The 22542-nt window shown below is 40.1% G+C and overlaps 1 protein-coding gene across 1 annotated transcript in view; it reads left to right on the forward strand.

The window, feature by feature from the left end:
- Nucleotides 1-22542, forward strand: part of msh3 (mutS homolog 3 (E. coli)) — a 137977-nt gene that overhangs the window by 33982 nt on the left and 81453 nt on the right. Inside the window, exon 14 of the mRNA XM_020475974.2 lies at nt 16618-16805. Within this exon, the coding sequence (XP_020331563.1) occupies nt 16618-16805 (188 nt within the window). The remainder of the gene's footprint in view (nt 1-16617; nt 16806-22542) is intronic.

Below are 22542 nucleotides of genomic sequence, written 5' to 3' on the forward strand. Positions count from 1 at the left end.
ACACGCAATGCCGTCGTGGGTACGCCAAATAAAAATGTGATTCACAAATTTAAAAAAACAAATTTGTTAAAGAAAACGAACAATTCTTCACATTTTCAAACAGTACATTTATATTTCCCAACGGGGCTATACTTTTTTAAAAGTTTTTTTTCTCACCTGAGTAGCCTCGTTTCACTGCCAAAAATAAAATTAAACCTTCTAGTGTTCAGCGAAATAACAACACAATGTCAAATACAGGTAGCCTAGTCAAATAATGAACATCCGATCACATTAACCGCTGACATGTAGAAACAAAACATGACCATTTGAAAAATAAACCACGGGAGTTTTTTGAGTGAGAATATAGACAACTTTTGAGAAGTAAGACATGTATAAAAGCAACAGATACCATTAAGTGCCATCCCAGGTGGTGTACACATGAAATCGGATGGAATATATGTGAACATGATGGTTAACAACTGTGCAGTAGATGTCTTAGTAGATACAGGTGCTAAAGTCACAGTATTGACCATATCTTATCCAAACATATATGTCCCCAGTACACGGGCAAGAAGATGAGTATACTATGCAATAAAATGCAAATTAATTACTTAAAAATCATACAATGTGATTTTCTGGATTTTTGTTTTAGATTCCGTCTCTCACAGTTGAAGTGTACCTATGATAAAAAATTACAGACCTCTACATGCTTTGTAAGTTGGAAAACCTGCAAAATCGGCAGTGTATCAAATACTTGTTCTCCCCACTGTATATAAACAGCTACACAGACACAAGGTATGCTTTTGGTGTTACCTATGATTTTGGACAAATATGGAAAAACAGAGGATTCAGGACATCACTGGGAGTGAGAGTAAAGGTAATGATCTGTCTGACCGAGCTGCCAAGGCAGCTGCCAAGAGAACACATACCTCTATCACCTAAACTGATTAGGAGATACACCTTGGATACATTGCAACACATTAGAGAGATGCAAAGAAGTGCACCAAAAGATGAAGTGTGGGAATGGATGGCTGCAGGATGCAAACTCAATCAAGAAGGTGTGTGGAAATACAACCTGAGATGTGTAGTGCCAAATGCACACTTACCCTACTTGGTGACACAGATCCACTCTTTGGGACACATTGGTGTGGACAAGATATTTTATCATTTTGTGGGCAAATGGTGGAATCCTGGTGTGCGGAAAGAGGCTGAGGCTGTTGGGGTGAATTGCAACATTTGTAGGGAAAACAACACCAAGTGAAAGTACAGACACAATGAGTGCCTTCCCTTCAGACATCTACACCTTGATTACATAACGCTGGCCAAATCTAAAGGACACAAAGATGTGCTAGTCGTTGTTGATGGTTTCTCTCCCTATTAAGAAAGGAACTGCACAACATACAGCTAAAATTCTGATTAGAGAAATCATTCCCCGATGGGGATCTACCGAACAATAAGATTCTGACCAAGGCACCCATTTCACAGGAAAAGTGTCAGGAGGTAGCTTGTCTTCTGAACTGCCCTTATCATCCTCAATCGAGTGGACAGGTAGAACGCACAAATTGAGTTTTGAGAGACATTCAAAGATGCATCAAGAAGGGATAGCATGGCCGGATGCATTGCCTACGGCAGTGGTTCCCAAACTTTTTATAGTCCCGTACCCCTTCAAACATTCAACCTCCAGCTGCGTACCAGGGTCAGCGCACTCTCAAATATTGTTTTTTGCCATCATTTTAAGCCTGCCACACACACACTATTCGATACATTTATTAAACATAAGAATGAGTGTGAGTTTTTGTCACATCCCGGCTCGTGGAAAGTGACAAAGAGCTCTTATACAACCAGAGCACAAATAATAATATAATAATCAATAATTTTGCTCTTTAGTTAGCCATCTTACATATAAAACCTTGTTTGTTCACCAACAATTGTGAATAACTCACCACAGGTTAATAAGAAGGGTATGCTTGAAAGGATGCACAAAACTCTGCAATGTTGGGTTGTATTGGAGACAGTCTGTCTTAAATCATTTTCCACACACACACAGTCTGTCTGTATTTAGTTGTCATGCTAGTGAGGCCCGAGAATCCACTCTCACATAGGTACGTGGTTGCAAAAGGCATCAGTGTCTTAACAGCGTCATTTGCCAAGGCAAGAAACTCTGATTACATTTTCACAGAGGCTCTCTTGTTCAGATATCGGTAAGTGGACTGAAGGCAGGGCATGAAAGGGATAACGAATCCAATTGTTTGTGTCGCCTGTTTTGGCAAAGTACCTGCGTAATTGAGCACCCGTAATTGAGCAAGCGGTTAGACAACCGAAAATTATGGGCAGTAAAGAAAACTTTAACCTTGTCTCTCAATTTTAAAAAGTGTATCAATACTTTGCGCCTTGATAACCAGCGCACTTCTGTATGTTGTAAAAGTGTTACATGGTCACTGCCCATATCACTGCATAATTTCCCCAGCCAAATCCGCGGTAGCAGGAAGAATTAAGTCCTCCACAATAGTATGGGGCTTGCCTGTCCTAGCCACTCAGTAGCTCACCATATAAGACACTTCTAGCTCCTTCTTATTTACTTTTTTTGTGATAGGGGGCAGCATTTTCACTTTTGGTTGAATAGCGTGCCCAAACTGAACTGCCTCCTACTCAGTCCCAGATGCTAATATATGCATATTATTATGCATTGGATAGAAACCACTCTGAAGTTTCTAAAACAGTTTGAATGATGTCTGTGAGTATAACAGAACTCATATGGCAGACAGAAACCTGAGAAGAAATCCAAACAGAAAGTGAGAAATCGATTTTCAAAACAGTGCCTATTCAAATCCCTGTTAGTTATGGATGTGCTTGCACTTCCTAGGGCTTCCACTAGATATCACTATCTTTAGATACTGGTTTTAGGATTCTACTATAAAGGAGGGGCTCATAAGACCTCTTTTAGTGAGTGGTCTGGCAGAGAGTATGCTCTCGTTCCAATGCTTTTCTTCAGACAATGAAATTCTCCGGTTGGAACCTTATTTATGATTTAAGTTAAAAACATCCTAAAGATTGATTGCATACAATCATTTGACTTGTTTCTATGACCTGTAATGGAACTTTTTGAGTTTTTGTCTGGAGGAAGTGCTCGCTCCTCATGAAGATGGATTACTGGGCTGAACACACTAACAACAAGTGGCTAAATGATGGGCTTTGTGGAACTTTATGGAACAAATCAGTCATTGATTGCCGAACTGGGATTCCTTCTGATGCCTTCTGATGAATATTTATAGTGTTTTTTCGAACTAATGTTGACTCCATAATGGCATATTTTTCCTTTGGCTGAATTTGGTATTGAGCGCCGTTCTCTGGTTATGGTTTTTCCGTAAAGATTTTTTTCAATCTGACTCAGCGGTTGCATAGAAAAATCTTTAATTCTGTGAATAACACTGCATCTTTTATCAATGTTTATTATGCGTATTTCTGCAAAATCACTGGATGTTTTGGAATCAAAACATTACTGCAAGTAACGCACCAATGTAAACTGAGATTTTGGGATATAAATATGCACATTATCGAACAAAACATACATGTATTGTGTAACAGGATGTCCTATGAGTGTCATCTGATGAAGATCATCGAAGGTTACTGATTAATTTGATCTCTTTCTGCTTTTTGTGACTCTTCTCTTTGGTTGGAAATGGCTGAATGCTTTCTGTGACTAGTTGCTGCCGTATATGCTGACGTATCTATATTTCTGCCTTTTATGACTACCAACTTTGGCTGGGAAAATGGCTGTGTATGTTTTTTTGACTCTGCTATCACCTAACATATGTTGTGCTTTCGCTGTAAATCATTTTTTAAATCGGACACCATGGGTAGATTAACAAGATGTTTATCTTTCATTTGCTGTATTGGACCTGTTAATGTGTTAAAGTTACATATTTCCAAAACATATTTTTGAATTTCGCACGCTGCCTTTTCAGCGGAATGTTGTCGTGGGGTTCCGCTAGTGGAATGCCTTTCCTAGACAGGTTAAGAGGGGGTCTATTAGTTTCCCTCCACAGCATCCAGCAAACTCTGCTGCTGAGCCGGATGGAGCTAATAACATTTCTGCATCAGCATTGTGTCGTTGGGGCTGTTGTCCTGTTTCCATTTTCCCCTAGACGGACCCTGCTTCTCCTGGCCATTCCTCATAAGAACACATTTTCTTTTCTGACAGTCTCGTTGCCAGTGACCAGAAATCCCGCAACAATGACATACATCAGGTTTCTCTTCTGCTAAACGAATGATGTTTTTGGTTTCAATCAGAACCTGAACTGATAACAGCTGGTTTATTTTGTTGATTGATGTCTCTGTCCAGTTGTGACAACCTGTCGATGATGTTGCCGTGGTTTTGTCTCTCCGAATAAGTAGTTGTGGAAACAAAAGTTTTTCGCAAATCGTCATGTATGGATTGCATCAGCTGATGGGTGATTGCCCCTTTTTTGGAGGAATTGAGTGCATCTTCATCTTCCATGTTGGGTAACCCACTGTCTAACCACCTCTGTTCTAAACCTTTCTTCAAATTCAACAAACGGTTCTTTTGAACACATTTGGTTATCTCTCCCCAATTGGTGGTTGCATTGGTCAGACCCTAAAGGAAGACATGTATGGCTCTCCATCCATCGACCACATCTTGCTCTTCACCACCCACAGCTCTATAAACATTTTCTTCAAGTACACCATGTTCACGGTTGTTCAAAACAAAGGATAATAACTGTAACCTATCATAAGTATGTAGATTGTAGAGTTTCTTATTACGCTTCAAATGGTTCCGTGTCTTCATACCCACGTCTCGTGGATGTTTCAAAGTTTTTGACCATTCATCCAACTGTTTTGGAGATGCTGATTTATGTTTAATTACTGTCAATGGAGGTTTGTCTTTATTACCTTTTACAGCCTGTGTTCTGGTTGGCCTAAGACATTGTTCGTCACCGCTGTCAGTATCTATTGACTCAAAGCCAGGCAATGCTGACCAGATGCTTGAAACCCGATCATCCTTCCACAATTCAGTGTGAGGGTAGATTGAGAGAACAAAGGGTCCGCATGTTTTTACGACCCTTGCCTGTAATTGTTGAATTTCTTATTTTAAGGTTTTTATCTCTTCACCAAGAGTTCTCAAACTCTCTTTATCTCTCTGCAATGTCCTATCACTGTTATCAATAAATAATTTCTCATCCCTCTTCCTTCTTCCTAATACAGTTAAACTTTCTGGCGCAGGGGTCCCGCTAGCGACCCACCTCGACAACATCTGGTGAAATTGCAGAGCGCCAAATTCAGAATACAGAAAACGTAATATTAAACCTTCACGAGTGTCAACACAATGAATGGTCGTTTTGTTCGATAAATTCCTTCTTTATATCCCAAATAGTCCGTTTAGTAGGCATCATTGAGTTCAGTAATCCACCCGTTCAGAATGCAGACATAGGGGTGCCAAATGTTACCAGTAAAGTTTATCCAAACCAATCAAACGATGTTTCTAATTCAGTATTAGGTTCTCTAATATCTAAATAAACGATCATATTTCATACGGAGCTAACTATTTTCGATAGGAAAAGAAAATAACTTTCTCCCTCGGTCTTGCGCGCAATGAGACTAGTTTTGCCATGGGACTTCCTGAGGATTAACAACTGTTCCTTGTTGGTTTTTCAGAATACAAGCCTGAAACCATGTATAAAGACTAGACATCTAGTGGAAACCATAGGAACTGTAATTTGGGAGGCAGAAGTCTTTGGTTTCAAAAGCTTAAGCTTGGAATTGGCTGGAAGGTCAACAGAAAAAAAATTGGTTTTCGCCTGCCAAATCAGTTCTGTTATACTCACAGACATCATTTTAACTGTTTTAGAAACTTTAGAGTGTTTTATATCCAATACTACCATGCATATGCATATTCTAGCTTCTTGGCCTGAGTAACAGGCAGTTTACTTTGGACACCTCAGTCATCCAAAATTCAGAGTACTGCCCCCTATCTCTAAGAGTTTTAAATGCCGTCTTGTTTTTGTCATCAACTTAGACATTCTCTGTAATTTCCCCCAAGCTTTTTGTATATCAGACATATTCAATCTTTGTCAACAATGACATAATGGCTTTATTTCTTGCCAACACGTGTCTACTTTGAAATGGTTCTTTATATCACTACACAGTGAATATTTAAAAATCATGCTCACATTCCGAAGGAGCTGTTCTGCCCTTCTCCAGAGGGTTTTTCTCACTTAACAATGGCATTACATTAACTTCAAAAGTTGTAAAATATATGTTGATATTTATATTTATACAACCCCTTTTGAGGACTCAAACCTCTTATCTTCTAGAACATACATTGTTTCTGTAGGGCCTGGTTACCATAACACTTGTGTTAACTTCTTGCGACTAGGTGGCGCTATTCAAATTTTTGGATGAAAAACGTTCCCGTTTTAAACAAGATATTTTGTCACGAAAAGATGCTCGACTATGCATATAATTGGAAAGACAACACTGACGTTTCCTAAACTGCAAAGATATTGTCTGTGAGTGCAACAGAACTGATGTTACAGGCAAAACCCAGATAAAAATCCAAATCCTTATATGGCTGTGAATGAGCTACGAATGAGCTTACGTTTTCCACGCATTCTCCAAGGTGTCTACAGCATTGTGACGTCTTTTTAGGCATTCCCATTGAAGAATGGCTGTAAGGGACCATATATAGCATGTGGTCACATGGTGTCTCCCGGAGAAAATCTTGCGCAAAATACTGAGGTAGCCATTTTTCCAATCGCTTCTTATGAGAAACCAACTGCCTCGACGGATATATTATCGAATATATTTGTTAAAAACACCTTGAGGATGGATCCTAAACAACGTTTGCCGTGTTTCTGTCGATATTATGTAGCTAATTTTGAAAAAAGTTTGGCGTTGTAGTAGTATCATTTTTCGGTCGATTTCTCAGCCAAGCATGATGAAGAAACGGGAGCTTTTTCGCCTACAAAAATAATATTTTTGGAAAATATGAACATTTGCTATCTAACTGGGAGTCTCCTGAGTGAAATCATCCGAAGTTCTTCAAAGGTAAATTATTTAATTTGGTTGCTTTTCTTATTTTCGTGAAAATGTTGCCTGCTGTCAGCAGAGCCTAGCATAGCATTATGCCATGATAAACTTACACAAATGCTTGTCTAGCGTTGGCTGTAACGCATATTTTGAAAATCTGAGATGACAGTGTTGTTAACAAAAGGCTAAGCTTGTGTTTGAATATATTTTATTCATTTAATTTGCGATTTTCATGAATAGGAAAAGTTTCTAGTGGTATTTATGTCCGCTGCGTTATGCTAATTCATTTGAGGCTATGATTACGCTCTCGCATAGGGTTTGCTAGTCGCAAAAGGTTAACTTCAAAAGCTTGTTGAAGGCTTACATTACCCACACAGGTACAAATTGCTACTCAACTAGCAACTCACTTCTATGCAACAAGAAGGTTACACAAAAAGGACTCAAACCTTTTAATAAGAGGACTTGAACCCCTATAATAGATATTTAACAAATGTGTAACAGAGCAAACAAACGACTAAACCCTGTAACAGAACAAAGGACTCTAACCTTATACATCACAGATACGTATCACTCAATGCATGGACTAATTTTAACCTGATTTGGTTCTTTTAAATGACATCGGTCTAGACTCACCCAGCAATCAGGAGATTAAGAGCTCAGCCCTCTCTCTTTCTTTTCCCTGCATCAACACACAGTTGAGTTTTTCCCTTGTTGTTGGTCACAACCAATTAATCTATGTCACCGCACCAAGTGTTAGCAGTTGATGTTACTCTTCAATAACACAGACCCCAAAGTAAATCAGGGCGAGAAAAAAAGGTTAATTCAAAGAGGAAAAATCATAGATGTTATGCTGAGGTAGATGTTTACTTGTATTTATTATGGATCTCCATTAGCCGCTGCTAAGGCAGTAGTGTATAGTGTGTATGCTATTGTGTATGCATGTGTCTGTGCCTATGTTTGTGTTGCTTCACAGTCCCCGCTGTTCCATAAGGTGTTTTTTAAATCTATTTTTTTTAAATAAAATTTTACTGCTTGCTTGAGTTACTTGATGTGGAATAGAGTTCCATGTAGTCATGGCTCTATTTAGTACTGTGTGCCTTCCATAGTCTGTTCTGGACTTGGGGACTGTGAAGAGACCTCTTGTGGCATGTCTTGTGAGGTATGCATGGGTGTCCGTGTCTTTTTTTGTGGCACCTGACACATGACTGAACAGTCATCCAGGTGTGACAAAACTAGAGCCTGTAGGACCTGCCTTGTTGATAGTGTTAAGAAGGCAGAGCAGCGCTTTATTATGGACATACTTCTCCCCATTTGAGCTACTATTGTATCAATATGTTTTATGTTTTGACCATGACAAACCAGGGATACACCAAGCAATTTAGTCACCTCAACGTACTCTGACAGGTTACTATATTCATATATAATGTCCATTACTGCAGTGACAGAGATCTCTGGTTTAGACATGTATAGAAGCACCTCATCAGCAAATAATAAAATTTTATGCTCTTCATCACCCAAGTATTTTAAGCCTGTTTCAGTCAATTGGAATGGAGATATTGTTTCTAAGTTGATTTTAGAGGGGATATTCAAACGTAATGCTCATGTTATGACTAGACCTCATTGCCTCAGCCAGTGGTTCTATGACTAACGAGAACAGAGCAGGAGATAAAGGGCAGCCTTGACGACAGCCCCTACCGATATTAAATCTTTCCAATAATTTACCATTTGTGTTAACTGCCGCTGATGGTTAAAAAAAAAATACATTTTGCCAAATTAATAAAATGGTCGCCCAGATTAACTTTGTCTAATACAGCATACAATAATTTACACTCAACTCTATCAAAAAGCCTTTTCGGCATCGAGAGAGACAATGAGTGCAGGGTCTTTAATTCTGCCAAGGTGGTTTATGATATTCAGAGCACATCTCACATTGTCCGTTCCAAATCTGGCTTTGACAAAGCCAGTCTGATCAGGTTTAATGAGGTCTGGAAGTAGGACCTCCGACCTGCGAGCAAGTCTCTTGGCAACTATTTTAACATCATCTCAGAGCAAACTGATAGGTCTAAACTAAGCGCATTTTAATGGGTTTTGTCCTTTTTAGTATCAGGCTAATGGATGCAGTTTTCCAAGACTCTGGTATGATGTCTCTTTCGAACAGAATTTCTTGTAGAACCCTGCCGGGAAGCCATCTAGGCCAGGTGCCTTGCCAGAAGGATTGCCTTAATAGTTTCCCAAACCTTTTCAGGAGTAAAGGGAGCATTTAGTCTATTTCTGTGCTCATCTGATATAGTGGGCAAGGTTACCTTATTCAGATATTTTGTAATTTCGTTGTTCAATCTTGTACATTGTGAAGTATAAAGAGATTTATAGAAGTCGCAAAACTTATTGATAAGCAATGGATCATGAGAAGTGAAGCCATCTGCCGTTCTTATAGACTTAATAAATCTTTCATTTTGTTATTTTTTTAGTTGGTGTGCAAGTAGATGGCTCAGACGGTTACCAAACTCATCATATTTTTGCTTAGTAAAAAAACAACCGTTTTTTTGGATAATGAGAAGAAAAAACAACCGTTTTTTTACGTGTTTTTTATGCTCTAAATTGAGTTTGGCCTTAGCACAAGCTAGTGAATTCCTGTTCGCCTGGGTTGGTTGTTTATTAAAAAGTTCTAAATGCTTTACTTCAAACTCAAAATTTTCCCTATTTTCAATTCTAAGCTTCTTGATTAGGGAGGCTTGGGAAATTATATGACCATTATATGACCCCTTTTGGTTGCTTTAGCAGCATCCCAGATAGTTGCAGCTGAGACAGGAGAGAGTTAGTTGTTGAGCCAGTAATGTGATAATTTATATTTTATCACAGAGTAGAATCCTTCATTGTTAAGCAGAGATGTATTAAGTCTCCAATATCTAATTTTGGGACGATTAATAAGACGTTTGTGTAAGCCTAAACTAAAACAAAAAATACAAATAAAGTTTAGAAAAACCCCACTGCTGAGTCCCCAAATGAAATGGCAGACCCCCAAAACGGTACCTACCCTGTTTTCTGTCACTTTACTAACAGGAAGCTTTCACTGTGTCCTATGTTGAATAAAGGGGAATTAACATAAATCTATGGACATGTGGATGAACAAGGAATAAACTAAATCTTTTAAATTGTCCTAAGCGTTATCGCTATTGCACTCATGCACGTACCCGAACAGATACACCATACAATCACATGTAGCCTAGCCTATATAATTAAAATTTTAAAAATTGCGGGCCTAACGTAAATACACCCCTTTGCCTACATTGAGACCCTTGAGACTAAATGAGCAAATTAACAGGAACGTCATTGGGATTTGGCTTATTCATTCCGGGAACAAAAAGAAAAAGAACCTCATTAGTTCTATAAATGAAAAGCTTAGTTATATTACACCACAACGCTTATTAACGATTACTTTGAATACCATTGCATGGTAGATGGTTCCGACCTGAGGTATTCAGCCATCTGCATGTGGTGCATTATTTTGCTAGGGCAAATAAAAGTTACTCACGTTCATGTCTATACACTGACCATGTGTGCACCCTAATAACACAACTAGCAACCTTCACGGATCTGGGTTCTGTGCCGCTGTAGAGTGGATATTGTCCCGGTAGAAGGTGAGCGCAGACTGGGGATCTTCAAATGTGTGGCTAGCCCCCTGTAAAGTAATCCTCCGTTATCCCGGTGTATCAGGCCAAATCTGACCCCTGCCTTGTGAAGGTGGGCTTTCACATCTTTGTTTGCAGCTCTGCGTTTTGCCAGATCTGCAGAGTAATCTGGGAAGATATGGATCCGCTTGCCATTGTAGTTCAGTTGTCCTCTTTCGCGGGAGGTGCGAAGAATGTTCTCTTTGGTCTGGAAGTAATGTAGGTGGACCAGCATTGCTCTGGGAGGGTGACCGGGCTGTGGTTTTACCGCTAGAGTGCGATGTGCCCTGTCGATGACTGGGGGCCGGTCAAACGTCTTTCCACCGAGGACGTCAAGCAGGAAAGTGGCCATGAACTCGGTAGGATTGCGCCCTTCCGTCCCTTCTGTGATTCCGACCACACGTATGTTCTGTCTCCGGGAACGTGTTTACTGTTCATCTAGACTAACCTTCAACTTCACGTTCTCGGAGGTAAGCTCGTCGTTTTTGGTTTCCAATTCGGTAAGCCAATTATCTATGTCGGTCAATGGCGTTTCCATATCCGTTATTTTTTGGGTTTGTGTCGCGAAAGTTGTTTGTAGTGTTGCCATAGTTGACTGGACTTCTGTCATAATTTCAGCTCATAGACTTGACACAGAGGAGCGAAGTTCGGTCATGAAATCAGAGCGTAGTATACCCATTTCTGCACGGATGGTGACTAGCATGTCAATAGCGTTAGCATCCACTATCTTGTTGCTAGTCTTTGTCGTGTCTTCTTGTTTACCGTTTTCCCAGTTCCGGACATATCCAATAATGTCACCCGTATGTTGTTCGCAACAAAGCATCCTTCACTCATGCTGCCAAACATACCCTTGTAAAACTGACTATCCTACCGATCCTTGACTTCGGCGATGTCATTTATAAAATAGCCTCCAGCTCTACTCAGCAAATTGGATGCAGTTTATCACAGTGCCATCTGTTTTGTCACCAAAGCCCCATATACTACCCACCACTGTGACCTGTATGCTCTCGTTGGCTGGCCCTGGCTTTTCGTCGCCAAACCCACTGGCTCCAGGTCATCTATAAGTCTTTGCTAGGTAAAGCCCCGCCTTATCTCAGCTCACTGGTCACCATAGCAGCACCAGCATCCAAAAATCACTGAAGCTGGAGACTCATATCTCCCTCACTAACTTTAAGCACCAGCTGTTAGTGCAGCTCACAGATCACTGCACATGTACATAGCCCCATCTGTAAATAGCCCATCCAACTACCTCATCACCCATACTGTTATTTATTTTAATTTCATTTGCTCCTTTGCACCCCAGTATCTCTACTTGCACACTCATCTTCTGCACATCTATCACTCCAGTGTTTAATTGCTATATTGTAACTATTTTGCCACTATGGCCTATTTATTGCCTTACCTCCCTTATCCTAGCTCATTTGCACACACTGTATATAGACCTTTTCTATTGTATTATTGACTGCATGTTTGTTTATTCCATGTGTGAATCTTGGTTTTGTTGTTTTTTGTCGCACTGCTTTGCTTTATCTTGGCCCGGTTGCAGTTGTAAATGAGAACTTGTTCTCAACTAGCCTACCTGGTTAAATAAAGATGAAATAAAAAAAATATATAAAATATTAGGCCCAGCCTTTGGAACTTTGGTTTTCCTAGATATGGCTATTATATTGTGATCACTACATCCGATGGATCTGGGTGTTGCTTTCAAGCTAATTTCTGCATCATTAGTAGAGATGTGATCAATACATGTTGATGATCTCATTCCTGTGCTGTTTGTAAATACCCTGGTAGATTGACTGATAACCTGAACCAGGTTGCAGGCACTGGTTACAGTTTGAAGCTTTTTCTTGAGTGGGCAGCTTGATGAAAGCCAGTCAATATTTAAATCACCCATAAAATATACCTCTCTGTTGATATCACATACATTATCAAGGATTTCACACATGTTATCCATATGCTGACTGTTAGCACTTGGTGGTCTATAGCAGCTTCCCACCAGAACGCGCTTTAGGCAAGGCAGATGAACCTGTAGCCATATTACTTCAACAGTATTTAACATTAGATCCTCTCTAGTCTTTACATGAATGTGGTTCTGAATATAAACAGCAACACCTCCACCATTGGCATTTCTGTCTTTTCTATAAATGTTATAGTCTTGTATTGCTACCACTGTATCGTCAAAGGTATTATCTACGTGAGTTTCAGAGTCAGAATATGAATGTCATCTGTTACTAGCAAATTATTGATTTCATGAACCTTGTGTCACCTCTAGTGACACCCCATCCCGTGAACGGGACCGTTGTCATCATCTGACACTAATTAGCATAATGCAACGGACATAAATATTCCTAGAAAATATTCCTATTCATGAAAATAACAAATGAAATATATTGAGACACAGCTTAGCCTTTTGTTAATCACCCTGTCATCTCAGATTCTCAGATTCAAAATATGCTTTACAGCCAAAGCTAGACAAGCATTTGTGTAAGTTAATCGATAGCCTAGCATAGCATTTTGTCCAGCTAGCAGCAGGTAACTTGGTCACGGAAATCAGAAAAGCAATCAAATTAAATCGTTTACCTTTGATGAGCTTCGGATGTTTCCACTCATGAGACTCCCAGGTAGAGAGCAAATGTTCCTTTTTTCCAAAAATATTATTTTTGTAGGCCAAATAGCTCCGTTTGTTCTTCACGTTTGGCTGAGAATTCGCGCGGAAATTGCAGTCACGAAAACGGCGAAAAAATATTCCTAATTATTAGCTCCATAATATCGACAGAAACATGGCAAACGTTGTTTATAATCAAGCCTCAAGGTGTTTTTCAAATGTCTATTCGATAATATATCCAATTCGTTTTTCAGTAGGACCGATTGGAGTAATGGCTACCTCTGTATTTTACGCGAGAGTCACCCTGGGAGCCATCAGGTGACCACTTGCGCAATGTAGCCGCCTACGGGTATTCTTCAACATAAATGTGTAAAACTACGTCACAATGCTGTAGACACCTTTGGGAATACGGAGAAAGAGTAATCATTCACTGCTCAATAGGGACGCATTGGAACGCAGCTCTTTCAAAACATGAGGCACTTCCGGATTGGATTTTTCTCAGGCTTTCGCCTGCAACATCAGTTCTGTTATACTCACAGACAATATTTTTACAGTTTTGGAAACTTTAGAGTGTTTTCTATCCTAAACTGTCAATTATATGCATATTCTATCATCTTGTCCTGACAAACTATCCCGTTTACTACGGGAACGTTTTTTTTCTCCAAAAATGAAAATACTGCCCCCTAGTCACGAAAGGCTAAGCTACATATGCTTGTGATATTTTTTATAATTTTTCTTCAAGGATCCTTACTTGCTTTCATTGTTTTACTGGGAAGCTTAGCAGCAGTAGATGTGCTCATGTTATTTATGTTAGTGCAGGGTGAGCTGCTCATAGTGGACTTACTCCTAGGGCACACCAGCTTAGTGCTAACAGTATACATCTGGTTCATAGGCACATGATTACTGCATGAATGCCTCTACTGATCCAACAGTTATTATAACTGTTGGATCAGTAGAGGCATTCAGGGCAGATAAAGGGACATACAATAGGTTACTTATATTGTGTCTACTGATGCCCCTGGTGTAATGTACAATTGCTGAAGCATTATGACAACTCTGCGTCACAATGGTAGGGATTAGCTGAGCTGGGCTTGAGTCATTGATAAATCATTGTCTCAAAGTAGCCTTATAGTGCTGTGAAAGGATCCAGGATCCCAAATGATTTGGGTGGATCCCATCCTCCTGTTTTGTTTCCAAAGGTATCGAAATTGTCAACAAAAGTTACACCCATTGAGCTGCAACAATCACGTAGCCAGTTGTGAAGAGAAAGAATCCTGCTAAAGCGTACAATGCTGCGATTCAGAGATAGCGGATATGGTACGGATATGATGGGTCTTTTGTTAGTGTTTAGAGAATCAATCAACTCTTTAAAATCCAGTTTCAACTTTTAAGAACTGCCCTTCATAATGTCATTAAAACCCACATGGACTACGATATAATCGATTTCCTGGCATAGTGCATTCGAGAGCAGCTTAGTAATGTTATTTACTCGAGCTTTGTCATAAAACATTGTTTTTGCACCAGGAACGGTCACATTTCTTACCATGGAGCTGCCCGGAATCACTTTTGGCGAGAAGGACGAGGAAATCCTCGGCAGGTAAACAATTTCCGCAATGGAACTCCGAATGATCTGGTTTGTCCTGAAACAGTGCGTAATAGATACAGCTCCTACAGCGCTGGAAATGTTATTTCTCCAGACAAAACTCATCTGGTACCAACTTCGTTAGCTTGATGGCTAGCAGCTTAGCGTCTCTGTCAAGCAGGCTTAAACCGGTCTGTTAAGCAGGATTCCGGGACAAGAAATAGCGGTCCTTGTTCTGTATTCGTATTTAATGAATATCGGTTTTGTTTCAATCAAAAATAACAAACCAAGTGTTTTCCAGCATACACTGTTCAGCTGCGCACTCTGATGACGTGTGACGACATGAAGTGCAACAAGTACGGACACATCTGTCCGAGGTGATTCTCTCCACAGAACAAAGGGACATATTGTACTTTATAACCCAGCCCTAGCCTGTGGTTGACCAATTTACCTTGCAATGAAACTGGACCAATGGCCAAATAACAAGTATCCTATTTCAGGCTCAATGTGAAGACAAATTCCTTCCATGTCTCTGACCCATTGCTCAATATTACCCTATTACAGAAAAAACACTATTTCCATTGATCGTTAGTACTCTATTGACGTTTAGTCCTCTTGACCTTTAGGCTTCTTGACCTTTAGTCCTCTGTATTTATCTTGAAATATTCGTACACTTGTCAGCCCAACAGGACTGTTGTAAAGCCTCCCCTTTACAGACCATGCTGTTCCTTATATAGCTGATACCAAGAATGCTCAGTCATGGCTGGTTCAACCCCTCCCATATAGATTGGGGAGCACCATAAGCCACTTTGGATCATCCTTTGGTCATCTGCCTCTGGTGTGGTCTCCCAGATGCCAGGACAATTAGGAATACTGTGGACTTTTTTCTGTTCCTCCAGGCTATCTCGATCTCATTGACACCCACCACATCTCATCTATGGAATGCCAGCTGTAGGTTTTTAGGCTCTTCTCAGTTCACACAGACATTTAATAGAACAGAAATGTCTTACTGTTTAGTTAAGTATATAATTGTAAAATATCCAACAAATCAGGTAAATATGTAATTTTTCTATCACATATTGTAATCCAAACCCAACCTTAATTTACTCGTTGTGATGCACTGACGTTCCAAACTCTGTTTTAGACGAGGTTAACTTCATTACCAAAATGATCCTATTACACTTTTGTAGTGGATTTTGACACTAGAATAAATTATTCTGACTTATATTGATGCCACATAGGCTGTTTTCAAAGGGAGGGTTACTTCCTTACTTTACAGGTTAGTGTGTGTGTCCTAAGACCTACTTTCCACCTTCCACTTCAATTGAACATCTGCTCATGTCCGCACAGGGTTCCACGTCTGCACACCACCTAGGAAAAGTGTCCTGTGGACACAGATTTCGGAAGCCCGTGCGGACATGTGTGGAGGGTAGCGGACATTGCAGCGGACATTGCATAATTTCATTCGAGCCGACCTAATAGCGCGGAAGCATAAGATGTAAATTAGGCTTAACAGCTGTCATATCAGTATTAGATGAGAGTGAGGAATTTACATCTCATCTCTCTCCCCACACACACATACTCTTGTTTTATTCCATTATCTAATTTATACATTCTTAGTTATGTCAATGATATTACCTCACCACAGGGAAATATATGAAAGATGAATTGAGTTTTAATATCAAACGCACACATTACATTCTAATGACCCATGTGTTTGCATGTGTGTGTTCCAGTGTTCCACCCAGGAGTTCTACCTCATCAGCAGCAGTCTTTCTCGGCTGGGGGTGGAACTACAGGCTCTGCTCCCATCCATCCAATCACAGCTCAGCTCCTCTCTGCTCCGAGGGCTCCTATTGGACACACCTGAACTGCTGGCTCCCGCTCACAACTTTCTCAAAGTCCTCAACGAGAAGGCAGCCAAGTGAGTCACCACAGTGTGCGTGTGCGTGTGCGTGTGTGTGTTAGGCTTGAGTGGTATACCGTATACTGGGGTATTTGGAAATAGCCACGGGATGGTTTTTCAATACCGTTGAAACTATTTCTTAGAAGTTTTTCAATACATCTTAATGTTTGTAGCTACTTTTTTTGTAAATACAGTGCCTTGCGAAAGTATTCGGCCCCCTTGAACTTTGCGACCTTTTGCCACATTTCAGGCTTCAAACATAAAGATATAAAACTGTATTTTTTTGTGAAGAATCAACAACAAGTGGGACACAATCATGAAGTGGAACGACATTTATTGGATATTTGAAACTTTTTTAACAAATCAAAAACTGAAAAATTGGGCGTGCACAATTATTCAGCCCCCTTAAGTTAATACTTTGTAGCGCCACCTTTTGCTGCGATTACAGCTGTAAGTCGCTTGGGGTATGTCTCTATCAGTTTTGCACATCGAGAGACTGACATTTTTTCCCTTGCAAAACAGCTCGAGCTCAGTGAGGTTGGATGGAGAGCATTTGTGAACAGCAGTTTTCAGTTCTTTCCACAGATTCTCGATTGGATTCAGGTCTGGACTTTGACTTGGCCATTCTAACACCTGGATATGTTTATTTTTGAACCATTCCATTGTAGATTTTGCTTTATCTTTTGGATCATTGTCTTGTTGGAAGACAAATCTCCATCCCAGTCTCAGGTCTTTTGCAGACTCTATCAGGTTTTCTTCCAGAATGGTCCTGTATTTGGCTCCATCCATCTTCCCATCAATTTTAACCATCTTCCCTGTCCCTGCTGAAGAAAAGCAGGCCCAAACCATGATGCTGCCACCACCATGTTTGACAGTGGGTATGGTGTGTTCAGGGTGATGAGCTGTGTTGCTTTTACGCCAAACATAACGTTTTGCATTGTTGCCAAAAAGTTCAATTTTGGTTTCATCTGACCAGAGCACCTTCTTCCACATGTTTGGTGTGTCTCCCAGGTGGCTTGTGGCAAACTTTAAACAACACTTTTTATGGATATCTTTAAGAAATGGCTTTCTTCTTGCCACTCTTCCATAAAGGCCAGATTTGTGCAATATACGACTGATTGTTGTCCTATGGACAAGAGTCTCCCACCTCAGCTGTAGATCTCTGCAGTTCATCCAGAGTGATCATGGGCCTCTTGGCTGCATCTCTGATCAGTCTTCTCCTTGAATGAGCTGAAAGTTTAGAGGGATGGCAAGGTCTTGGTAGATTTGCAGTGGTCTGATACTCCTTCCATTTCAATATTATCGCTTGCACAGTGCTCCTTGGGATGTTTAAAGCTTGGGAAATCTTTTTGTATCCAAATCCGGCTTTAAACTTCTTCACAACAGTATCTCGGACCTGCCTGGTGTGTTCCTTGTTCTTCATGATGCTCTCTGCGCTTTTAACGGACCTCTGAGACTATCACAGTGCAGGTGCATTTATACGGAGACTTGATTACACATAGGTGGATTGTATTTATCATCATTAGTCATTTAGGTCAACATTGGATCATTCAGATATCCTCACTGAACTTCTGGAGAGATTTGCTGCACTGAAAGTAAAGGGGCTGAATAATTTTGCACGCCCAATTTTTCAGTTTAAATTTGTTAAAAAAGTTTGAAATATCCAATAAATGTCGTTCCACTTCATGATTGTGTCCCACTTGTTGTTGATTCATCCTCAAAAAAAATACAGTTTTATATCTTTATGTTTGAAGCCTGAAATGTGGCAAAAGGTCGCAAAGTTCAAGGGAGCCGAATACTTTCGCAAGGCACTGTACATGCAGTATGTTAGGAAATAAAGCAGATCGCATTGATCATTTCACCTGCATTACATTTACATTATGAAGCTTACCGTAGTTCCCCAGAATATTTGAGCCAGTTACGTCTTTGTTTGTAAATAGCACAACGAAAGAAAGCGGGAGCAGGTGCGTCCAGCTGTGTATTGACAGGGGTGCCGTTTTATATTGAAAGTGTTCTTTTGTTGCTTTAATAGAGTGATCAGGGGCGTGCAACTTTAGTTTTCCTTCACAGAAAATAAATTAGTACAACACATTTTGTAGAAAATGACAACAGAAGTGCAACGCTATTTGGCTGGCAGCCTCCCAAGTAAATGAGCTCACAATGAAAAGTATTTTTTGCAAAAATGTTACATGGCCAAAATAAGAATTTGTTCTTAATTGACATGCCTAGTTAAATAAAAGTATTCAGACCCCTTCTCTTTTTCCACATGTTACGGTACAGCCTTATTCCAAAATGGATTAAATAAAACATGTTCCGCAACAATCTACACACAATACCCCATAATGACAAAGCAAAACAGATTTTTAGAAATAAAAATAAATAAAATGAAATATCACATTCACGTTGCTATGAGACTCATAGGGTAGCCTAGTGGTTAGAGCGTTGGACTAGTAACCGAAAGGTTGTGAAAGGAGCTGACAAGGTACAAATCTGCCGTTCTGCCCCTGAACAGGCAGTTAACCCACTGTTCCTAGGCCGTCATTGAAAATAAGAATTTGTTCTTAACTGACTTGCCTAGTTAAATAAAGGAAAAAAGAAAAAAGTGCATCCTGTTTCCATCGATCATCCTTGAGATGTTTCTACAACTTAATTGGAGTCCACCTGTGGTACATTATATTGATTCGACATGATTTGGAAAGGCACACACCTGTCTATATAAGGTCCCGCAGTTGACAGTGCATGTCAGAGCAAAAACCAAGCCATGAGGTTGAAGGAATTGTCCGTAGAGCTCAGAGACGGGATTGTGTCGATGCACAAATCTGGGGAAGGGCACCAAAACATTTCTGCAGCATTGAAGGTCCCCAAGAACACAGTGGCCTCCATCATTCTTAAATGGAAGAATGAGAGCTGGCCACCGCACCAAGCTTTGCAATCGGAGGAGAAGGGTCTTGGGTAGGTATCTCCAGAGTTCCTCTGTGGAGATGGAAGAACCTTGTCTGGTTTCTCTGGTCTGATGAAACCTCTTTGGCCTGAATGCAAAGTGTAACTTCTGGAGGAAACCTGACACCATCCTTATGATGAAGCATGGTGGTGGCAGCATCATACTGTGGGGATGTTTCTCAGCGGCAGGGACTGGGAGACTAGTCAGGATCGAGGGAATGATGAATGGAGCAAAGTACAGAGAGATCCTTGATGAAAACCTGCTCCAGAGCGCTCAGGACCTTAGACACACACTCAAGACAATGCAAGAGTGGCTTCGGGAAAAGTCTCTGAATGTCCTTGAGTGGCCCAGACAGAGCCCGGACTTGAACCCGATCGAACATCTCTGGAGAGACCTGAAAATGGCTGTGCAGCAACACTCCACAACCAACCTGACAGAGCTTGAGGATATTGAGGATATGCAGAGAAGAATGGGAGAAAATCCCCAAACACAGGTGTGCCAAGCTTGTATCATCATACCCAAGAAAACTCGAGGCTGTAATCAATGCCAAAGGTTCTTCAACAGAGTACTTTGTAAAGGGTCTGAATACTTATGTAAATGTAACATTTCAGTTTTGTTTTTGTTATAATTTTGCAAATATTTATCAAAACCTGTTTTTGCCTTGTCATTATGGGGTATTGTGTGTAGATTGATGAGGGAAAAAAGCAATTTCAGCAATTTTAGAATAAGACTAACAAAAAGTGCATAAAGTCAAGGGGTCCGAATACTTTACTGAATTCTCTGTACCTCAGCCTTGTCTTGATTTAGCTGGTGGCTGTGAGCCATCCAAGTTTTTATATCACAAATACGGTCTCATTTTTCTGTGGAGCTAAAATCCTCTAGTGACAGAGAAATGTAAAGTGGTATCGCCTGTAGCAGTGAAAAGCATCTAGATTACTTTTCTTCAGAAGGGGTTTCACCATAGCAGTTTTTAGTGCAGTGGGAAAAGTACCTGTGAACAGGGAGTGATTAACAATAGCTTGCACTTTTTCAGATATGCAATTAAAAACTGTTTTGAATAAGGAGGGGATGGGATCGAGAAGGCAGGTAGAAGGCTTAAGTTGATATTTCACTTTCCTTAGCATGTCTGTATCAACCAGGGAAAATAAATTCATAGTGCCTTTTCGTGGTATGCTAGGGCATATGTCATCAAACTTCTCATCAAGATCTTATTATTAATCTTGCATTATTATTATGATGATTTTTAGTGATGAAGTTAGAAAAATGAGCCCATCTGGCATTTCTAAATGCCTTGATATATATCTCTCAGAATATCATAATGGCCCTGCAACTTTGACTTTCTCCACTTCTGCTCTGCCTTTCTGTACTTTCTCTTTAATTTATTAGTTTCCTCACTCATCCAAGGAACTTTCCGTTTGGACGTGGCCTTTTCCAACTTTACTAGAGCTTTGGCATCAATTGTTGCTCTTAATTTGCTATTAAAGTTATCAAAAAAATCATCACAAAAGGAAGGCAGAATATGTGATGGAGCATTGTTCATACATAGGGTTGCACATTTTGGAGAATATTCATAGGTGGAAACTTTCCTTGGGAATTAATGGGAATATATGGGAATTAACGGGAATATATGCACATTAACCTCTTAGAACTACCCATCCAGGATCCGGGAGAATTGTCATCAACTACACTAATTAGCATAGCGCAACGGCCAAATAATCTTACTAGAAAATATTAATATTCATGAAATCACAAGTGAAATATAGCGAAACACAGCTTAGCCTTTGTTAATCACCCTGTCGTCTCAGATTTTGAAATTATGCTTTACAGCCAAAGCAAGACAAGCGTTTGTGTAAGTTTATCGATAGCCTAGCATAGCATTATGTCCAGCTAGCAGCAGGAAGCTTGGTCACGAAAATCAGAAAAGCAATCAAATTAACCGTTTACCTTTGATGATCTTCGGATGTTTTCACTGACGAGACTCCCAGTTAGACAGCAAATGTTCCTTTTGTTCCACAAAGATAATTTTTATACCTAAAATACCTCCTTTTGTTGGTGACGTTATGTTGAGAAATCCACCGGAAATAGCGGTCACGACAACGCCGAAAAGAAATCCAAATGATATCCATAATATCGACAGAAACATGGCAAACGTTTTTTATAATCAATCCTCAAGGTGTTTTTCAAATATCTATTCGATAATATGTCAACCGGGACAATTGAGCTGGCCACTGACGCAATGTAGTCCTTTACGCTCATTCTTCAACATAAAGGCGTGAAACTACGTCTAAAGGCTGTAGACACCTTAGGGAATACGTAGAAAAAGGAATCTAGTTGATATCCCTTTCAATGGCCAATTGGGATGCATAGGAACACAACGGTTTCAAAATATGAGTCACTTCCTGATTGGATTTTTCTTAGGCTTTCGCCTGCAATATCAGTTCTGTTATACTCACAGACAATATTTTTACAGTTTTGGAAACTTTAGTGGTTTCTATCCTAAGCTGAATTTAAATGTTTCTGTCTCCATATAATATGGTAAATAAACTCAGCAAAGAAATGTACGTCCTCTCACTGTCAACTGTTTTGGGAGAGGGGTGGTCACTGCTCCTGCTAACTCCATTCAAGGGTGCGGGCTTCTGTTATGAATTCTATGAATGGTGAGTGGAGGAGTTAAGCGCAGAGAGCAGGTAATTCCGTACGTGGATCTTTTATTCCAAAGACAGCGGAGACACGGACATGCAAAACACAAGGGTGCATGAAACAACCCGTCCAAAATACACAGGACTAAAACTGTCCGGAAAAATAGAGATCACA

The sequence above is a fragment of the Oncorhynchus kisutch genome, linkage group LG3, assembly GCF_002021735.2.
Source record: "Oncorhynchus kisutch isolate 150728-3 linkage group LG3, Okis_V2, whole genome shotgun sequence".
Classification (NCBI taxonomy): Eukaryota; Metazoa; Chordata; class Actinopteri; order Salmoniformes; family Salmonidae; genus Oncorhynchus; species Oncorhynchus kisutch.